General features: G+C 44.1%; 1 protein-coding gene across 3 annotated transcripts in view; it reads right to left on the bottom strand.

Moving 5' to 3' along the window:
• The window catches only part of ZC3H3 (zinc finger CCCH-type containing 3), a 139702-nt gene that overhangs the window by 46362 nt on the left and 72354 nt on the right, over positions 1-20986 (bottom strand). For all 3 annotated transcript variants that reach the window (XM_015856441.1, XM_015856440.1, XM_015856442.2), the window contains exon 5: positions 638-822. In XM_015856441.1, coding sequence (XP_015711927.1) covers positions 638-822 — 185 coding nt within the window. The remainder of the gene's footprint in view (positions 1-637; positions 823-20986) is intronic.

Consider the following 20986-nt stretch of genomic DNA (forward strand, 5'->3'; position numbering starts at 1 on the left):
ATGGAACCTGTTGTGCCTTTCTCACCTTAACTTAAGAAGAAGAGGAGAGGGAGGAAGGTAGAGGAGAGGAAGGGAAGGGAAGGAGGGAGGAGGGAAAGGGAAGGAAGGTAAAAGGGAAGGAAGGGAAGGAAGGAAGGAGAGAAGGAGGGAGGGAAGGAAGGAAGGAAAGGGAAGGGAAGAACAAGCAAACACTTCAGGCAACAATTAGAAACCAAACCCTGCCTGAGATCTCACTTTTGAGGTGTCAAGTACCAGTGGAGCTAAAACACACAATTTAAATTGAAGCTAAATCTAAAGCCAATAACTGCATCAAACTGCCTCCTTCATAGTTATCTGCAGAGTGACCCTCCCATCTTTGTTAGGTCAATATTAAATGTAATTTGATGAGCATATCAAATATATTTAGCCTTGAGGTGCAACTTGAAGCTGCCCAAGACTCAGCAATCCTTCTTCTGATTAAAAAACAACAAGCAGTGTAACAGGGTGGACCTAAACCACCCGGGTTCCCAAGCTTGTCCTTAATGATGACAGTCCCAACCCCATCCCATGGAACAAGCAGCTACAAGCCGACATCAGTACTAAAGACGGAGCACCGTTGGATATTTGAGACAAACTAGGACAAATTCTCACTGCTCACCTGCTCTGCCAGGGCTCTTGGTGCTCAGATCTCTGCATCGACCAGGGGTGTTGGAAGTTTTGGAGAGTTTATTCGCTGACACCCGGTACATCACCCCTCCAATGCAGCGATAGCCTTTGCTCTTCCACCTCTGCTGTATGGCTTGGGATTTGCTCGTCTTGGGTGTTGAGCTCGCTTGGGGGGACCTGTAAGGAAAGGATAAAGCCAAAGTAAGCACCAAGTCAGGACGATACCACAAGGATGATACCACAGATGAGCAAACCCAGAGTTGCTCAGTGATGGAGGTGGTACAGAAGCAAGCAGTTAAGCTCCTCCTTTGGAGAGTGAAAACAGAAGGGACTGGGGGAATCAGATCTTATTTACTTACATCAAAAATAGATGTAATTAAAGACTCTACAAATGGTACCTCTTCCCTCTTGCACAAACAAGCACTTTTTTCACCCACTTTGCCCACAGCAACGCTTGTCCATGTGCTAGTCTATAAACTGCAGACCTTTCCCGTTGACCTCAAGGCACAAGCTTCCATCTGCACTCCCGGTTTGTGTCTTCCTAATGGGCACCTTGGCAGAGCCAAACAGGGATCCAGGTGGGTGCACAGATATTGTGTTGTTCAGCACTACCGTGCTGGGCTGCCTAATGGGCTGGCAGAGCTTATCCTGATGATGGCTACAAAAAGCAGAGCCAGAGGAATGGTCACTCAAATAGTTTTGCAGCCCTCTGCAACTGCAGCTCTTTCAAGGCTTTTTCCATATCTTTGCATTGGATGAGCTGTCTCCCATTATGCCAAAAGCAAATTCTGGGAGTCAAACTGGTTCTTTGCAGCTCCCCATCCCTCTGCTATCCCCTCTGAGGGGACACATCCTCCCCTCTTAGCTCTGCAGTGAGGATGATGATGGCTCAGGAGCTGTGCTATAGTCACACACATCAGTGTCGTTCCTAACGTCTGTTTGCTTCTACAGGCAAAGGACAGCTTTCAGAAGCTCTCAAGTGACACCCTGGGGACAAATCCCTCCTGGATGGGCTCATCTGTCACCAAAAAACCCTTCCTGTTCCCAACCTGATTCCCTGCACGATGCCATCTCTCTCCCCATCCGCCACCCGGCTCATTGCTGTACATATGCCGTTATGCAAACAGAGCTGTTCCAGCCAAATCAAATCTATCCAATATCAGTCGTCTTAACCATTTAGCACTAATCCAAACAGTAATTTGTTTATGCAAATTAGAGCTCTAATTTTGTATTAGTACAAACTATGCTCATAATGCTATTAGCAGAACGTATATAAACCGCGCATTACTGAAGAATATCTGTAAATTAAGGCCTGCTATCCTATCAGCAGAATGCAAACCCTGGAGAGCATTACCTTTAAATGAACATGTGCTGCAAAGAAAGAGAGAATTGTAAAATGTAATAGTTACATTTCTTAGTGCTTAGCGTGACAGCCTATTCATTTAATAGGGCTGTTGCCACTGGCTACCAACCTCATAGAATTACTGCCAGATTTGCAGAGGGGATGGGGACAAAGAAGTGCTCTGCTGCACTGGGTGCAGTTTCTTTGGGCAACCTCTGCCCTTGCTAAGGAGATGAGCAGAAAACTTGAAATTATACAAGGAACAGCCTCTCTTCAATCTTAGCAAAGCTAAGGGTGGAAAGACCACTAAGATCATCTCGCCCAACCATCAACTCACCACCACCATACCACTAAGCCACGTCACATAACATGATATCTACCCAAAAACTCCACAGATGGTAACTCTGCTACTTCCCTGAGAGGTACATAACATATGTGAAGCCTTCCAGTCTTCCCAATGGAACCACATGGGATGACATGGGATGAGGAGGCGTGAAATGCTCAGTGGCAATGGTTGCTCATTGAGCCATAGAATGGGTTGAGTCGGAAGGGACATTTAAAGGTCATCTAGTCCAACATCCCTGCCATGAACAGGGACACCCACAGCTGGGTCAGGTTGCTTAGAACCCCATCCAGCATGACTTTGAATGTCGCTAGAGATGGAGCATCCACGTCTCTGAACAAACTCTTCCAGTGCTTCACTACCTTTATTGTAATTTTTGTTTGCCTTATACCCAGTACTCCAAGAGGCCCATGTCCCTCTAGTACCAAGGACTCCATCTGGATACGTCTGTCAAAGTCATTGAAGAAAAGCACTTGTCCCACTGGCCTCTGAGGGACATCACTCGTCACTGATCTCTATCTGGACACTGAGTCACTGACCACCACTCTCTGGATATGACCTCACAACCATTTCCTCGGCCATTGAATAGTCCACCCATCAAGCTCCTATCTTTCCAATTAGGAGAGAAGGATGTTATGCAGGACCATGTCAAAGGCCTAACTGAAGTTCAGATAGATGACATTAGTGGCACTTCCCTTGTCCTTGGTGCAGTTCGACCACTGCAGAAGGACACTGGGTTGGACAGGTGGAACCTGACCTTGATAAATTCATGCTGGTTGTCTTACGGTGGAGTCACCATCACTGGAGGTCTTCAAGAAAAAGGCAGATGTGGTACTGAGGGACACGGCTGAGTGGGCACAGTGGGGATGGGTTGATGGTTGGATTGATCTTGAAGGTTTTCTCCAACCTTAACGATTCCATGACTCTATGAATAGATGGTTGGACTTGGTGATCTCAGTGGTCTTTTCCAATCTTAATGATCCTTTGTTCTCCCAAACTGGGCATTTTGCACTGAAATCAATAGAAATGCAGAGCCCGAGGGAAAATGTGGAGGTAGAGAGGAGGGATTTGGAGGAAGGGGGTGTCAAAAGGAATAGGGACACAACAAGGAGTGATTCATGCTTGTGCTGTTACTCTGGTCTATTTAACATCTGCTAGATGGTGCATTTTGCAATCATAGCTCCATTTGTTATAAACAGACACACCACGCTGATGATACACATCAAATGGCATAGATAGAACTGCATTTGAGGCCAAGAGGCTAAAAGCATCACCTAAGATGCAGTAAAGCTCCATGGTAAAATCCAATGTGAACTAACCAGAGCCCAAACAAATACAGCCTCCTAACCAGTCCTTCTGAAGGAAATCCCACACCAAATGTCTAGAAAACACTAAAGATGGGAGGTGACCCTCTGCACATGACTATCACAACTTCAGTGTGATAAGCATCTTTTGATGATATGCATCAATTTGAATATCATAGATTCATTAAGATCAGAAAACACCTAGAAGATCACCAAGTCCTACCTTAACTCATCCCCACCAAGCCCACTAACCATGTCACTCAGTGCCACATCTCCACAGTTATTGAAGACCTCCAGGGATGGTGTATCCACCACTTCCCTGGGGTAGAAACAAAGAGATTCTTGCTCAGAAAAACACTGATTTATAGAAATGCTCCCATACCCTGTGAAAATAATGTCAGTGGGGTCCAAAACAGAAAAAGATTGGGGAGAAAAAAACAACCCTCCTACAGATGTAAGATGGATTTAGTCCAACAAAACACAGCTCCCGCAAATGCTCTGGATATTTATTTTCTCACTTGTTTCTGTGCTCCCTCCAAGTGTTGAAGTGGCCCCTGTTGCAAAGTCACCATTTATCACAGAGTTATTACCCATTGGCATCTGACCCTGTGTATGTGAGCAGAGAGAGAGCAGGTAGTGGCCGCCGGCGAGCGCCAAACAGTGAGAGCTGCACTTTTTATAAAACATTTAATACTTTTATAAACCAGTATTAAATAAAAAAAGAAAGAAAAAATAAATAAATAAATAAAAAGAAGAAAGAGCAGGGCAGTGTTATGCACCAAAGGACCACAGGTCCCACATCTCCCTGCAAAGACTTTTCTAGGAGTTCTGCCCTGCGCCCATCAACGTGCGCCAAACCTCCTCCTATTTGTACTTCTGTAGAAAAGTTATTATTGAGGTTGCCTGAAAGTAAAGCCATCAAGATAAAACATAGGTTAGGGTTTAGGCTTTAGGCTTAGGGTTTAGGCATTGGGTTAGGGGTTAGGTATGGGGGTGTGGGTTAGGTATAGGGTTTAGGGATTCGAGGTTAAGGTTAGGCACATGGTTAGAGTTTGGGGCTTAGGGTTTAAGGGTTAGGGTTGGAGTTTAGAGTTAGGATCTCACTGCCCAAAGGGTGGCCACCTCCACTTCCACCCTTTGGATGATTCTGCAATGGGAACATTGGTACGAGGACAACCCAGGCTCCTCAACCTGGAAAATCATTTCTAAAAAGTCAAAGTTAGTAGGGGGAAGAAAAATGAAAAATAACATGCAATGATTTCTCAAAAGGAGTTGTAATCTGCTCCAATAACCTTTACAGATGTTTCTCCTACTGGAAACAGACAGAGGGAAAGGCAGCAGCAGGTTGTATTACTGCTTCAGCTGTTTTATGATCACTTGATGGGGAGTGCTCCCAAACCCTTGAGTTGGGGACATCCTCTGCCCAAAATTCTCATGTTCTGAGCCACGTTGCCTGAAATTCCTGTGTTCCCAGTCCACGTTCACACCATGCAAGTGCACAGGCTTAGAGATGCTGCTCTCCAGGAGATGCTTCACTGGGAATTTCAGCTGCTGAAGTTGAGCTCTGGCAACTTCTGCTGTTTACTTTCAGAAGCCCAGTTAGGTTCAAAATTGAAGGTAAAATATGTTTTATATAGAAAACTCTAAGCATAACGTAAGCCCACGTAGAAGAATTGAGAAACTCAATGATCCAACGCTATGGAAAGTTGTAGCCCCAACAACCTCACCTCACCAGCATCACCTTCACTCAGTGGCAGTGACACTGACCCTGGGGACAGCCACTGTTGGGCCAAGAGATGTCACCAACAGAGTCTCACAAAACCCCTCGACTCTTTTCATCCCTGGCGGTGTCACAGCACTGCGTTGAATTGTTACCCTAATGGAAAGGACGGCCTTTGGAAATGAACTGTATTGAGAAGAGAGGATAAAATTAATGAGATAATAGCCAGGCCAAGGACCTGAAGAATACGCCAGCTCTCGACATGAGGGGCTTGTAATTCCCTTTCTGCAGCACAAGCCCTCGGATCTAAAGAGTTCTCCCGTCCGTCCAGAAGACCCGCTCCGGCAGGAAATTTCATTAACGCTGGAAAATAGGAAAGGTATTAAGCGTGGATAATGAAGGCCAGAGTGTGAACAGTGCCTTAAGATAGTCTTCTTTCTAGCCTTTGTAATGGGAGGCATGAACTTTCCCTTCAAATCCATTTCTAATCCATTTGAAATACTACAGCAAATTATCTTCCCTTCAGCCCGAAAGCGGCCAGCCAATTTACTCCGAATAGAAGTGACAATGCTACAGAATTTATCGCCATAACCTTGACTACACAAGGTTGAGGGTTGTCTTTCCCCCACCCTGGGGTGGACAGGGGAATAAAATTTTTTAATGAAAAGGGGGTAGAAAGATACTATAAAAATGTTTAAAAACAGTATAGCAGTTGTTGAAGATCCAACATCAACACCAGAGCCAGGCTTGATGGCGAAATCTCTGCATCCACACTAAAAACGCTCTGGGTGCAAGTCCTGGGCTAATAAAACACTTTGTAGCTGGAGATCTGGGCTTTTACCATACATCTCTTGAATCATAGAATTGTTTGAGCTGAAAGGGACCTTTGAAGGTCATCTAGTCCAACTAGGAGTAGCAGAAACCTTGTTCAAGTCCAGCAATTTCAAGCAACAACTTCATTAACTCTAATTTTGACCAAGTATGGATTTTTCTTTTCCCTTTCCCTTTCCCTTTCCCTTCCCTTTCCCTTTCCCTTTCCCTTTCCCTTTCCTTTTCCCTTTCACTTTCCTTTTCCCTTTCTCTTATCCTTTCCCTTCCTTCCCTTCCTCTTCCCTTCCCTTCCTTCCCCTTCCCTTCCTTCCCTTCCTTCCCTTCCTTTCCCTTCCCTTCCCTCTCTTTCCTTCCCTTTTTCCTTCCCTTCCCTTCCTTTCCCTTCTCTTCTCTTCCCTTCTTCTCCTCTTCCCTTCCCTTCCACTTCCTTCCCTTCTGTTCCCTTCCTTCCATTCCCTTCAGTTCCCGTTCTGTTCTGATTCCTTTCCATTCCCTTCCCTTCCTCTCGCCCTCCCCTTCCTTCCCTTCCCTTCCCCTCTCTCGCCCTTCCCCTTCCCCTTATCCTTCCCCTTCCCCTTCCCCTTCCCTTCCCCTTCCCCTTCCCCTTCCTTACCCCTTCCCTTCCCTTCCCTTGGATCCTTGGTTGTTGCCTCTCCCGCGGTTGCTCGGCGGTGTTTTTCCCTTCCCCCTCCTCCCTTCCCTTCCCCTTCCCCTTCCCCTTCCCTTCCCCTTCCCCTTCCTTCCCTTCCTTCTCTGCTTCCCCTTCCCCCTTCCCCTTCCCGTCCTTCCCCTGTCCTTCCTCCCCCTTCCCTCCCTTTCCCTCCCCTTCCCCCTTCCCCCTTCCCCTTCCCCTTCCTTCCCCCTTCCCCCTTCCCCTTCCCCTCCCTCTTCCCACTTCCCCTTCCCCTTCCCCTTCCCCTTCCCCCTTCCCTTCCTTCCCTTTTTCCCTCCCATTCTCATTTATTTTAGTTAACCACTGAACAACTTCTTTGCCAGTTTAGAAGAGCAACATCACAGCATCTAGCAATAAGTCCAAAGTGACAACTGGACCAAATAAGTCCAAACTACCTGCTTCCAAACACAGTGAAATTGCTTGAAAAGGAACTCTCCTATATTCAGAATACAAAACTGACTGATGTATTTAAATTTAATACAAAACTGAGAGCAGGGTAAGAGCATCCCGACGGCGCTCCAGCCAGCTGAAATGGAGAGGATTTCTTGGAGCTCACGGCAATACAAGTGGCTCTTAAAGGATGGTTTTCTTTTACTTCTGGATATCTTTTTCAGGCTTAGCTTACTTTTTTTTTTTTTTTAAGTAATCCTTACATAGTAAGAAATCGCATTTACATGCTGGCATTTGGTTCCCACGGAAAGAGTAAATGACACAGGGCCAGAGTGCGCTGGAGGGCCAAGAAGGAGGGAATCTACTGCTACAGCCCCATAGATGGCAATGCTATTTGGGTAAGAAACACAATATTTGGGTAAGAAACACAATATTTCTGGGGGAAATAAAAACAAACACCACAATATCCTTGTTCCATAGCATGTAACAGAACAAAATAAGGTTTGGGTTCAAATCTTAATGGTGCTACTCAAAACCCCAGCAGTGCTCCAACCTCCTGCAGCTTGAGAACTGCTTACATTTAAATACATAAGGAAAAACCATTAAAATGTTTGATTTTTACATCGGATCTGCACACTGTTGCTTTCTTCTTCTAACTTTAAAATGTCAGTTCTCAAATAAACACTCTGTACTGCTACTTCAGACCTAACGTTAATAAAAATAACCTTATTTTGGCTACTCAGTCCAACTTGTCTTATGCTCCAGGGAATCCATTAGATTTGAAAATATGGTTACCAGCAATAATCTCATTTACTTGTAAACAAACCTCTATTTCCAATAACCAGTGATAATTATGAAATGTGCACTCAACAGCTCAGATTTTCTTCCTGGGCATCCAGTATGATTCAGAAAACCCAACAAACATTTGGAGTTAGGCTGAATGAAACCTGAATTTCAAATGCAACTCAATGCTGATCTCAAGTAAAAGATGATAGTCTAGCACAAATCTCATTTACCGTTCTCCAAACCTGAGAAAAATTATGAACGTGAATAAGTACCTATTAAGCCACACAATTTCCTAAATAAAGATGTACGTACCTAATAAATCCTTTTGACTTCTGAAGGAAAAATAGTCGCAAGTATATTACAATGGTTACCAACCACATTAACAAAGACTCCTTCTATTCACTGTTGGTGAATAGAGACGTGGAACAAGACTAGACCTGATAATTTAGGCCAAAGATTTTCACCTTGTGGATTTAAATCCTGATGGAGGGATGTGGTTGGTGGGCATGGCGGGGATGGGACTGGGTTGGACTTGGTGATCTCGAGGTCTTTTCCAAGCTTAATGACTCTATGATTCTACCTGGGATGTATTCAGTGGGCACGGTGGGGGTGGGTTGATGGTTGGACTTAGTGATCTCGAGGTCTTTTCCAAGCTTAATGACTCTATAATTCTATCATTCTATCAATTAAACCAACATGAGCTGTGACGGCACGATAGAACTACAAGGTCTGAAATAATGGGGCTGCCAGCAACTCTCTGCAGACCACCAGAATTGACTGCAAACATAATCATTGTTTGATATTTTCTCCACATATTACAGTGTTTAATATTTTCTCCATATAATTAGAAGCTTTTGGCTTCATATCTAATACTGAAGATACTATCACAATCTCTTTGAGGCGTCTTCCCAATGGGGTGCAGAACTTATAGCCAAGCTTGAGCTAAAACTGATGGGCACTATTTGTAAGAGTTGACTCATCTTTAGTTTTTCACCCAAAACTAAGTTGAGAATGGAGCAAACTTATTTATCCTCACTGCAAAGATGGGATTGGGCAGTGCAATGAGAAATGATGTCTGGGACAGCACTGGCAATATCCAGTGACTTGAGAATTAAAAGCTTTGTGAATCATAGGATCATTTAGGATTTGGAAGGCAAAGCCACAAAGCTTCCATCCCCATTCCAGTACCCACGGGGACAACAATGATGTGAATGAAGGAAGACTTTGCTCTAGACTGGGAAGAACAAATGCAAGAAGGATAAATTATCTGGGGTTCCTCACCCGTTTCCCTCATCATTCTCTGCTTTGCTTTTCCCTAATTTCTCTCCTCCTTTCCTCCTCTGAAGCTGAAAATCCAGGAAGGGATGAGATCCAAGTGTCTACATTGCAGCACCCATCTCCATAAGTAGCATCTTTGGGTTCTGAAAAATCTCTGCAGGTTTATTAAGCTTATCAACTGTACTGTACTGTTGGTGCCACCTTTCCAAGGCAGGGTCCCTGTGGTGTGTACTCAAACCCAAGCTGTTGGTTCACATCAGAGCCCATCAGCTCACCCTATAGCTACGAGGGGACAGTTGCAGACCCAACACAAGCTCCCTCCACGCCAACCCCAAAATCACCCCAAGCACTCAGAAGCAGCTCTCGCTGTCTGCAAAACTCATTCAAAACCTCCAATTTCAGCCAATACTTTAAATAAGTCATGTTTTTACTCCACACAAGACCCACACTGGTCTTTCCCTCACCACCCACACAGCCTGTGAAAAGAAACGTGCCCAACATCATAAATCCTGCTCCAAGCTGGGGATTAAAACTTGGAGCATTAGTGCCATAAAAAAGCCTAATTAAGCCTGCAAAAGAAGATACAGATTGGGCTGCACGTGACCCACAAGCAAGCCAGGAGCTGGCTTGTGTCTCCCTTCCTCAATTGCTCCAAGCAGGAGCAGAGGAAAGCCCTGTGCTGCCTTTTCTCCAGGGATTTGCTGGCCATGCATCATAATGCCACTGAATTTAATCCCTTTTTTTTTTTCTTGAATGCCTTTCAGCTCCACATTCCCTTTCATTTCCCTATGGCTCCCCCACAAAATCACAGCCAAGGCTTCACACTTGGCAGCTCCACTGTCTTGGCCATGTAATGAGGGTGAAGCCATGTGCCAGGGAAAGCTCTTAAATCCCATCAGGACCTCCCAAAACACAGAGAAGATGCAGTTATTACCTCAAGGAGGGCAAAAAGTTCTCTACTCAGCTAATCAAATAATACAATTCAGAGTATCCCACATTCCTGGCATCAACCCTAAATTGTTCTGAGACACTGGTGGGAGACTCTGTAAGGGAGAACACATGACCACACCAAAACCCGAGGCTTCAAGTCACATAGGAATGCTCCCTTTCCATTTAAAGAGGTGTAAAGACTTCCCTTTTTCTGCAGAGAAGCAAAGGAAGGAGCTAGTAGGCTCAGCACCAACATCCACCCGGAGGCTGATCCACTTACAGTATCACTTGTTGGTCAATAACCACCAAAGAGCACCACAGAGGTTAATGGCTTGAGCAGCAAAAACAAATTGAAAAGAGCAAATAACCTTTAATGTCCCGTGACATGTTCAGCCTCCTGACAACTACATTTCCTCTCTAGGCCCTTAATTTTCAACTATTATGCAAGACAGCAGCATGGCAACAGGGTTTCTACCATGTCAGCGATATTTGTGATGTTAGTGCTGCTCCTGGTGGTATCACATACAGCCTCAACTGCATATTTTGGCAATTCATGGTAATGCTGCAAGCTGCCCTTAGAACAGCTCTGTTTTTATTTATAAATGCATTAAAGTTCTTCGAAGGCACTTTCACCTGACAGCATGCCCCCTTCTCAATGCTGGGAAGGACTCCAAGGAATGACACAAAGCTGTGGCAAGGGTCAGGTTGGGTATCAGGAAAAGGTTCTTCACCTTTTTGAGTGGTCAGGCATGGAATAGGCTCCCCATGGTCATGGTCATGGCCCCAAGCTGACAGAACTCAAAGAACATACAGGCAATACTCTCACACACAGAGTTTGGATTTTGAGTGGTCCTGAGTGAAGCCAGGAGTTAGAATCGATGGTCCTTGTTGGGTTCCCTCTACTTTGGGATATTCTAAGATCCTGTGATTTTATACAAATTTTACCTTTTCCCTTATGATGATACATAAATTAGAGAATCATTGAATACCCGAGTTTAAAAGCCCCAATGCTCAGAATGCTATGCCTGCATGCACTTCGCTGTACTGCCAGCACTGCAGTTCAGTTAGTTTTATTTCTTCCCACTGCAAACTAGAAGAAAAGATGTATTCCTGCCCTAACGAGTTTGTAAGTGAAAGATGGGACAGGGAAGCAAGATGAGAAGAAATAAAATCCATCAGTACCAGTGGGAATAATGATGGAAGGCAGTCCAAGCATAACAGCTTCCTACCAGGCTCATCAAATGCAAAAGAGCATCGGAAAAAGGGGATATTATTAAAAGAGGGTCAGCTAATGATGCCATTGAGTACTGATGGTTCACAGTGGGATATCTCAGAAGCTAACCTGGGCCATGGCTTGGCTCCCAATCCATCACAAGCAGTTGCTCCGAGCTGATCCCACAACAGCCTTCCTGACTTGCAGAGCCCCCCGGTACAGCCAGAGAGGATTACTGCAGACGGATATTGACTGAGGGTTTAATTACTTGGGGATAACAAGAGAGTTTTCCTGTTAAATTTGAAAGCGTTGCTAATGCCAAGAGTTTAATTGGCATCTCCTTTTTTAATGTAACTGGAACTGAGTGATCAGATGCTGGTGACAGAGGGACAAGCAAAAAGCCATCAGTTGTTACAGGCACAGCCCTACTTTAAGATCACACACATTACGGGATGCATTGAAACCTCTCTCCCTAAAACAAGGCTAAATAGTATCTCACTGATACACTGGGGTCATTCCGGCCTTTGCACAAGGGTAAATTTCAGTTTCAATTTCAATTTCAGCAGTCTTAAAATCGCTTCTGACCCCTCTTGTCAGTCTTACGACTTGCCAGACGTAGACAGAAAACTGGCCAAATCCACATCAGTACCCTATGGGTTCCCTTCATATCATACATACCCTGTGAGAGATATTCCACCCACTTCATTTGCTGCCATAATCCCTTCTCCTAGATCCATGACCAGATTTCCATCCAGTATTAACTTCCACACTTTCACCCAAACAAAGGTGCCTGGCTACACCAACTAAACGCATCTTTGCTGAGCTGCCAGTAGGACAGTATTGTTCCCATCAGGATGCTGCTTCTGCCTGTAATTAATGTTTCATCATCATTCCTGACAGCAAACAGCTGCTGTGGTCTCAATCACTCATCTTCTCGTGGCTCACTCTTTCCTAAAGGCTGGTTGGCATTATGTTGGCCTCCCATTCTATTCTCATACCATGGTTGACAACAGATTGGTTGGCTTCGTGACCTCCTGACCAGAGGCTTTTGGCCAAGATGACTGCATTCAGTTTGCCAGGGTTTGAGTTGCACAGGGAATTCTATGCATCACTGTGTTTTACCCCAGCGACCCACAGCTGGGACTCTTCTGTTATGGATGTAGTCACGTTTTTGTTGAGGTTGGCTGCTCTGCCCAATTTCTTTCCAATTTCTGAAATGTTGCCTTCATAATTAACAACTTCTATTCTCCCTTCTTCCTCAATCCCTGTTTCAGCTCCTTGCACATCTCTTCTCCATGCCTTCCAAAGGGTTACACACCTCCTCATGCTTTGGAAACCCATCTTCTGTCCAAGCCCAGACTACAGCAGCTCTGCTTGACCAACTGAAAGCCCAACACCAAACCAGTTTGCTTAGTTCCTCCATAGGAAGAGGTCTGATCCCACCAGAACTGGGTCATCAATGGATTTTCTGAAATGTCCAAAAGTTAACCAATCCAGTAAAGTCCTAACGCTGTAAAAACTTCTCCAATTGAATAGTGGCCTGAAGAAAAGACAAAAGGAATGATCAAGACGACGTGATAGTCCAGATGAAGCTGTTTTCAAGGTAGGTCAACGTTCAAACTAAAACCCATGACAGCCTCCTGTTAAACCGCTTAAGCGAAGATGGAGAATGGAACTGCTGACAGCCCCTAATACACAGCTTTCCAACACACTGCTCTAATGCTGCAGCAGATCAGTAATTATACCGGGAAGACCAGGGGACCATTGTCCCATTAATTAGATTCCTTTTACCTCCATTAGCTCAGACGATTGGACAAAGTTCATTACGGCTTAATTCTGATTAGCTGAAATGGAGCTCTCATAGCACACAAGATAGGCAGGACCGGGTCCCATAGCCATGTGGGATGGGACATTAATGCTTAATCCTTCAGCACTGTGCTACCACCCTCAGTGACTGGCTACAGAGCCTCTAAAACATGGAGGGAAGCCAGGAAATACTCAGCCAGACCCTATTCAAAGCTTTCACTCCTTGTTTTCCAAAAATACACAGCGTAATTGCTTTTTCCAGAGACAGCTCCTTTTTAAATGCTCTTTTTCTGATGCAGGAAATAATAATAATAATAATACCACTAGCAGCAAGAACAGTTGATACGTTTTAATTACAGAAAACTAATAACTCGGTCAGGCAGCAGGGCTCAATGGAAATACCGCACTGGGGTCTGATCCACAGGGAAAAGGTAAAAAAAAAAGTTTTGTGGAGCTGTGCTTCTTCTCTTTGACCTCCCCTGCAGGAGAATTGGGTTTGCTGCCCTCTTATTGCCGTAAAGAATAATTAACATTCTCCTCCAGGTGGTGATGGGTTGGCAGCTGGAATGTTCTTGGACATGGGTGTCCAAACTGTTGGCTTGCCTGGGCCACAGTGAGTGAAAAGGAATCATCTTGGGCCATATACACAAAGGTCACTCCAAAAGAAATGCCTCCTATTTATTTCCAAGCTATAGGTACTGGAAGGTCACTGTAAGGTCCCCTCGGAGCTCTCTCTTCTCCAGGCTGAAGAACCTCAGCACCCTAATCCTATCCCCACAACAGAAGTCCTCCAGCCCTCTGATTACTGTCATGGCCCTCCTCTGGACCCACTTGGACAGCTTCATGTCCTTATTGTGTTGGGGGCACTTGATGATCTTAGAAGCCTTTTCCAATCTTCTATGATTCTCTGACAGTGGGCAACTGTGGCATACTCATGTATGTACCTGGTACCAGCACTTCTGGGCACCTATTGCAAATTAAACCTACGAAATTTGGATTGGGAAGCAGCCATGTAACTCTGCTCCTGATCCCTTAGCACAAATTGTTGGATTTCCTACAATCAAAGCAGCAAATATCCAAACACAAGTGTTGTGTATGACTATGTAAGTACATATAAATATATATTTTATAAACGTATGCATGCATATTTTATAAATAAACATGCACACGCAAACAGATAAAGGATTTAGATCCACTTAGAAGCCAAAGTACAAAAGGAAGGCTGCTTGAACTCAGTATATACTGTAAAGTATAAAAATGATTCAAAGGCACCCATCAAGGGGCAGTGTATTGGTTAGCAATACTAATTGCATTGCCTACATTACAAATGATATTGCTCCATTATTAAAGGGTCGGGACTATTTTATGTGCTCACATCTATTCAATTGGTATTTCGATCAATGGATGCATTACAAGCTTTCCCTTTAAGAGCCTAATAAACAACAAGATGGAAAGTAAAATTCTCCGTAAAATGACGCTTTTAAAAATCCATTTCAGGGGGAGCAATGGGTACTTTGCAAAGCTGCAACCACACCGAGTGGCACTCATTCCTCTTGGCTCAGAGTTAAGAAGTTCAGGAGGTGAAGGCATGGAACGATGGGATCTGTCCTCCCCATTCAAAGAGAACTCAGAAAGGTTCCCAACAATTCTCCCAGGCTCAGAAAGGAAGCTTAAATTGAAATATCTAATATTTGCTTCCAATAAAACAAACACCCCTCGCATCTATTTAGCAGATAAATGGGGGGAAAAAAAGCACATGTTGGTCATGTAGGTTGGGCAGGATGAATTGGTCATATATTGTTCAAAATGCCCTCAGAGAGATTAGGGAAAAGAGATGAGTGGAAAACATGGTCTGGTACATGTTTTTGATGCTCCTTTGGCCATGAATATCCGCACCTATGCAGTGCAGCACACGTGGGATGCAGCTCCAACAAGGCCATATAAGGATTTCTACAGCTCCAAAGTGTAAAATCCCCGGTCCCCCATTTCAGCAACGTGTGTGTGTTCAACATGTATGTGAAATCCAAAAAAATTCGTTTGTGCTCTTCCATTAAAACTAAACCATCCTTCAGCCTCCACCATGCAGGACTCACACAGAACTGCCTCCCTCTGCTGGCATCAGAGCAACTGGAATGAAAGACAGGGATAACATCCTGAATTAACCCCAAACTGAATCTTGAATGAACCCAAAACTGATTCATGGCACTGATATGACCCCCCGTTGAATCATAAAGGTTGGAAAGACCACTGAGATCACCTAGTTCAACCATCAACCCATGCCCGTGATCACTCAGAGCAGTGGCAAAGGTAGATGAAAAATGTATTTAATGATGAAATGACTCTAAGATCCACGCAGGGCAAACAGAGAGTTACAGATTGGGCACCCTATCCTTACCAGGGTGTGCTCCTCACAAGGATGCTCAGCCACATCCCCATCTCAGAATCCCATATCTCTAGGATATTTTTGCACCCCAATCTAAAACCACTGTTTTGTAAGTCAAGGGTGAGACCAGCCATTCTAAAGCCCAAATACCCCAAAGCAAAGAGTAGTGATAGGTTGCTGGTTGGGTTTGGAGACCTTGGAGGTCTCTTCCAACCTTAATGATTCTGTGATTCTATCTGTTGCAGAGACTCACCATCAAGAAGAAGCAAGGCAGGGATAGAGCTCTGCAGCCTCACTATGCACAAATTCACTTCCATTAAGGTGAAACTGAATATTTCTCTTAGTTTCCCACATTCCATAATCTGTTTTAGTTTATCCATCAAAGAAAGGAAACTCTGCTCAGGAAAGTGGCAGACAGACACTTTGCTGCATGCAAGAAGCCTGTACCTTAATGAAGATTTCTCCATCATTAAGAAGTATCTTGCTTCCCCCTGCCCACCTCAAAATAATCATGTTAAAGATGGACATGATCAAAGGATGGGTCAGGAGCCAAGACTGGGGCTGAGGAGGGAAAAAAATGAATTGCATTTTTGCAACAGCAGAGCAATTACCTTTCATTCGAGATGCTGTTGAAATCAGTATTAAGCCATTAAAAATGATTGAGGCAAGGCTGGTGGTGCCCCAGAAGGGACGGCAACAATTGGGAAAGGTGTGAGCTCTCAGAGCACTGCTCTTGTCCCTACAAGAGGGCACAGTCTGTCCCCACTGCGGGTGAGCAGAGGTCCAGCAGGGCAGGGAAGGAGCAAAGCAGAGCTTGAAGAAGACACAGTGAGATGGCTGTAATTTATACTCTCCTGCCTTTACTTTATGGCTTTCTTAATTCGGCTCCTGCTACTATTAATGTAGTTAATGTTGAGATTATATCTATTTTCTGGCGTCAGGCAGTGATTTATTCAAGCCATTTTTCCGGTGCCGGCTCCCACGCTGTTAAATCAAGCGACTTGCCAATTAAGTGCTGACTGGGGAAGTGGATGCAATCTTAACAGATATCTAACCGCAAATTAAACCGAGTGTTTCTTACACTTCTGCAATGCGCGAAGCTGGACCGCTGAACCTTGCTGAGCTGGGGAAAAATAAAAACATCCTCCAAAACAAAGGGAAAAAACAGTACATTTGAAGAAGGGAAGAAAAAAAGCTGCCCTTCCCAGCAGGCAATCTACAGCCTTGGCTATACAAGGACTGTCCCCAGCACAAGGGAGATAACAGAGATGTTCCCTGATGGGAACTTCGACCTACCAGAATCTTTATGTCTCCTGGAGTTCACACAAGACAAAGCTGATGTTCCACCTGGAGCAACTTTTTTGGGGGTGAAATCTCAAATACCTCCTGTTGCTCTAAAACGTGATGTGCCGCCACCAGCCATAGCAATACCCAGGGATTTTGTAGAGGGGTGAAACATATCCCAAAAGTTTGGGTTTACTTGACACCTTGGTGGGGCCAACCGGGCTGTCACCTGCCTATTGCTTGGTTACACCAGGACACATCATCACCTGCTCATGTTTATCCTGTTCTTGTCATAAATTATCCAAATTACTCTAAATTACAGACCTGGAGCATCCCCGCTGCTGTCGTGGTCTTCAAGAAGGACCCAGCACACTGCAGAGGAGCAGATCCAAAGGGACATTGGGTTCCCTTTAGGTTGGTGACCATTGTGAACCTCAAAACCCACTCCCTAAGAGGTGATGAAGGCTCTCCTGCTCTCCAGCCTGCAACCTGACCACTATCGAAACTTCCCTACATCTATTACAATGGTTGTATTTGATTATCTTAGTCGTCTTTTCCCACCTTAAGGACTTCATGATTCCCTGCCTTGAAGACTATAATGAAAAGCAATGCGCAAAACTAAGCACTACTATTAGTAATTGTGAAGAGTTGTTGGGATAACAGCTCATAAGAAGAGGTGAACAGTGTTACGTTCCTTGAATACTGAGCTGCCATAAAGCAAATTAAAATAATAGGAGAAAGCCCAAACATATAGGGTGCTGTAGAAATACCACCGATCTCCATGCTCAAACCATATCTATGGCCAAGAACTAAATGAAGGATGGGAACGAACAGGTAAGATCTGTGTCTGGAGGATGGGAACAATTCTTGCCAGCTGATAAAATTCAAGCTAAGGGAAACACCATCCAGAGCTGCCGTCATAAATACTCAGTCAACAAGGACAAATGACTTCATGAGCCCCCATTGCAATAAAAGGATCGCATTCCTGAGTGGCACAGATGAAAATGACTGTCTGCTTTGTAGCACTGAAGGAAAATCTTCTTGCTACTGAGCTTTGGGAAGCCCAAACTGGTTCCCCAGCACAAATAAACCACACTAAGACAACACAAAGCAACTCTTACGTTATTTACCATCATTGCAGGAGTGAAAAAAATATTTTATAAAGCAATTAAAAATACCCAAATAGGAGACTGCAAAGGGGGCCAGGGAAGCTGGTACCCAATTTCCATCCATCTCCAGCAATGCCATGTTCTGAAACTCCCTGCCATGTGTTGCAGCATCACATGAACACTGCACACAAATATTGTTATATACATCTGAGGTCTTCAAATATTGGGAAAAAAATAAAAATAAAAATGAGCAGGACGTCACAAAAATCTTTTCAAACTCATTTTTCTATTACTATTACTAAAGTAATATACTTCCATCTTCAGCAGTAGGTACCTAAAAGCCTGAAAAGTTCATCAGTCTTGGGGACTTATGTAAAATAAAAATAAAAATGAACTATTCAAATTTTGCAGAAAAATATCTACAAACGCAGAGGCATTTTGGCAACACAATTCATGGTCACCTTCACTGCAACATTCTCAATCACACTGTAACAAATTGGTAAGATTAGCTATTAACTAAAGGAAGTCAGGCTGGCAAGTTTGAAATACGCAAGTAGTCTAAAAATTTATTGATTATCGCAAAGGTAGTTTACTGCCACCCTTAAAAGTGGTCTAAAAGCGGTGTTTAAAACAGTGTTTAATGATCTGAGTTGGCTACGTGGCTGCGTTTTAGCTCTTTCTTCTCCCATTTGAAGTCTCATCCTAGTTCTATTTGGCCACATCATCACTTATTCTGGGGGGAGTCCACCAAGGGTTAAGTGCTGTGCAAAGCACAAAGCAAAGAACGTCTCTGCCCTGAGAAATACAACATCATAACTCATGTGTCGCACCATTTCTTGGCCAAACTCTGTTCCACTGACAATGTATTTTAAATCACATATTTGCATTGATCCAATTAATGCAGCTCTTGCTAAAGCCGATGATTTCAGAGCCTTCTCAAGGCCATCATATATTCTTGGTGGTATTTAAAAGAACTGGAGAACTTGAGACCAATCTCAACTTTTCCTTGTCTTCAAGAAACTTTACAACATGATGATGACATCTTCCCTGTTTTTCATCTTTTCTGCCGAGTTGGTTGACCCAAAAATGGGACAAGACTCAACTGTGGGATGTGGGGACACTCCTCTAAATCTGAATTATTCAGTTTCTTTCAAAATGTCAAGAAGAAGCACACACATTAATATCATTGCAAAATACAGCGGTGTTTGGTGTGGTGTTGGTATTCACAGCAACCCTAATTCTAACCCTAAACTCCAGCCTAGATGCACCAATCCCAATACAATATACTTTTGGCAACCCTGCCTGTGGCAGGGGGATTAGAACTAGAGGTTCCTTCCAATCCAAACCATTCCATGATTCTATGACTCTATGCATCCACCCTTGTATGATTTCTACGACCAAGCAAAGATCCACAGCTCTGTTTCCATTGGGACCAGCGATCTGGTGAAGAAGGATGCTCCAGTTGTTCCTATGGACTTTGTGGTCCCATATCCCTTCATCAAGGATGTGGTCCTATATCCCTTCATCAAGGACACACCAGGAGCCCTCAAAAGGCTCAGTGGGAGTCTGTCAGGATGGAGAGGTTGGAGGACAAGAAGGGAAAGAACCTGGGACATCCAATGGACTCATCTCCATATGAGAAGCATCCCCAAACCACAGACAAGTGGAATTGGAGACATTTTCCAAAGGTTAATTTAACTCCATGCCCATCAGGGTATTCTTTCACCACTTCTAACCATGCTTTGTTACCTTACTCTTTGTACCAAACCTAATTTCTTGTCCCTTGCAGTGCATGCAAACATGTCCCTGGGGTTCACGTCATATAGTGGATGTGATGGTGCAAGAACCTGGGATGTATCACTTTCAACGGGGCAGGAGCAGCATCCCAGCTGTTCCCATTCTACAGCGATTCTGAGGAACCAGAGGAAGAGAATTCCATGGCTCAAAAAAAAGAAAATACAAAATCCTTTGAAATGGGCTCCAAATTAAGAGCTGCACCGAGGCTGTCAAGCCCCTGCTAGCTGAGTCTACAGCACCTTCCGTGCAAAAAGGGAGCTTAGCCCATTTATTAGAATGATGAAAGCAAAGGGATCTAAAAATTGCACTCCTTCGTTAATGAGCAGCCGAAGGGATCGGTAAGCATAATTTCAGAGGCTAGTAATATTTTATATAATCGCCGAGTGGTTTAAATTGAAAACCCCCAACTGAATCAATATTTACTGCATTGAAACGAAATGAATAGTAATAAGTCACTAAGCTCCCTGTCCTGTTTCATAAAATAAAAAATTATAAAAATGAGCACAGGCGCAGAGAGACTATCACATTAACTTTTACAGCACTTGGGGAGTCATCACCGACTATTCTCATAAAATAAAATTCTAAAAAACCTGCCGGAGGAAACCTTGCTTCAGCATTGCCAACAGAAAAAGCCAAACAGAAGCTGGGAGTTCAGGCAGCCCATTCCCTAAGCAGGCAGAAAGATCCTGGCTGCTTGGAGAAGCATTTCTTCCCTGACTCTACACTGATGCTGAAGCTCTAGATAAACACGGAACTTCTTGATGGAGCATTTTCTGCGGTGTGATGCCATGCTCTGATTGTGATAAAGGCTCTTTTTCCAAGTTATAGGACAAAATCTAACTATTTTAGGTTGTGCCAGGGAAGGTTCAGGTTGGATATCAGGAAAAAATTCTTATCCAAAGGTGTGGTAATGCATTGGCACAGGCTGCCCAGGGAGGTCATAGTTATCACCCCTTGAAGGTGTTCAAGAAACACTGAGATATGGTATTAAGAAACATGTTTAGTGGGCATGGCATGAATGGGCTGGGGTTGGACTTGATCTTAGATATCTTCTTCAATCTTAATGATTCTGTGTTTCTGTGACATGGTGAGGACTGGTCAGTGGTTGGACTTGATGATCTTGGAGGTCTTTTCCAACCTTAATGGTTCTAT

Source organism: Coturnix japonica, chromosome 2 (assembly GCF_001577835.2).
Source record: "Coturnix japonica isolate 7356 chromosome 2, Coturnix japonica 2.1, whole genome shotgun sequence".
Taxonomy (NCBI): domain Eukaryota; kingdom Metazoa; phylum Chordata; class Aves; order Galliformes; family Phasianidae; genus Coturnix; species Coturnix japonica.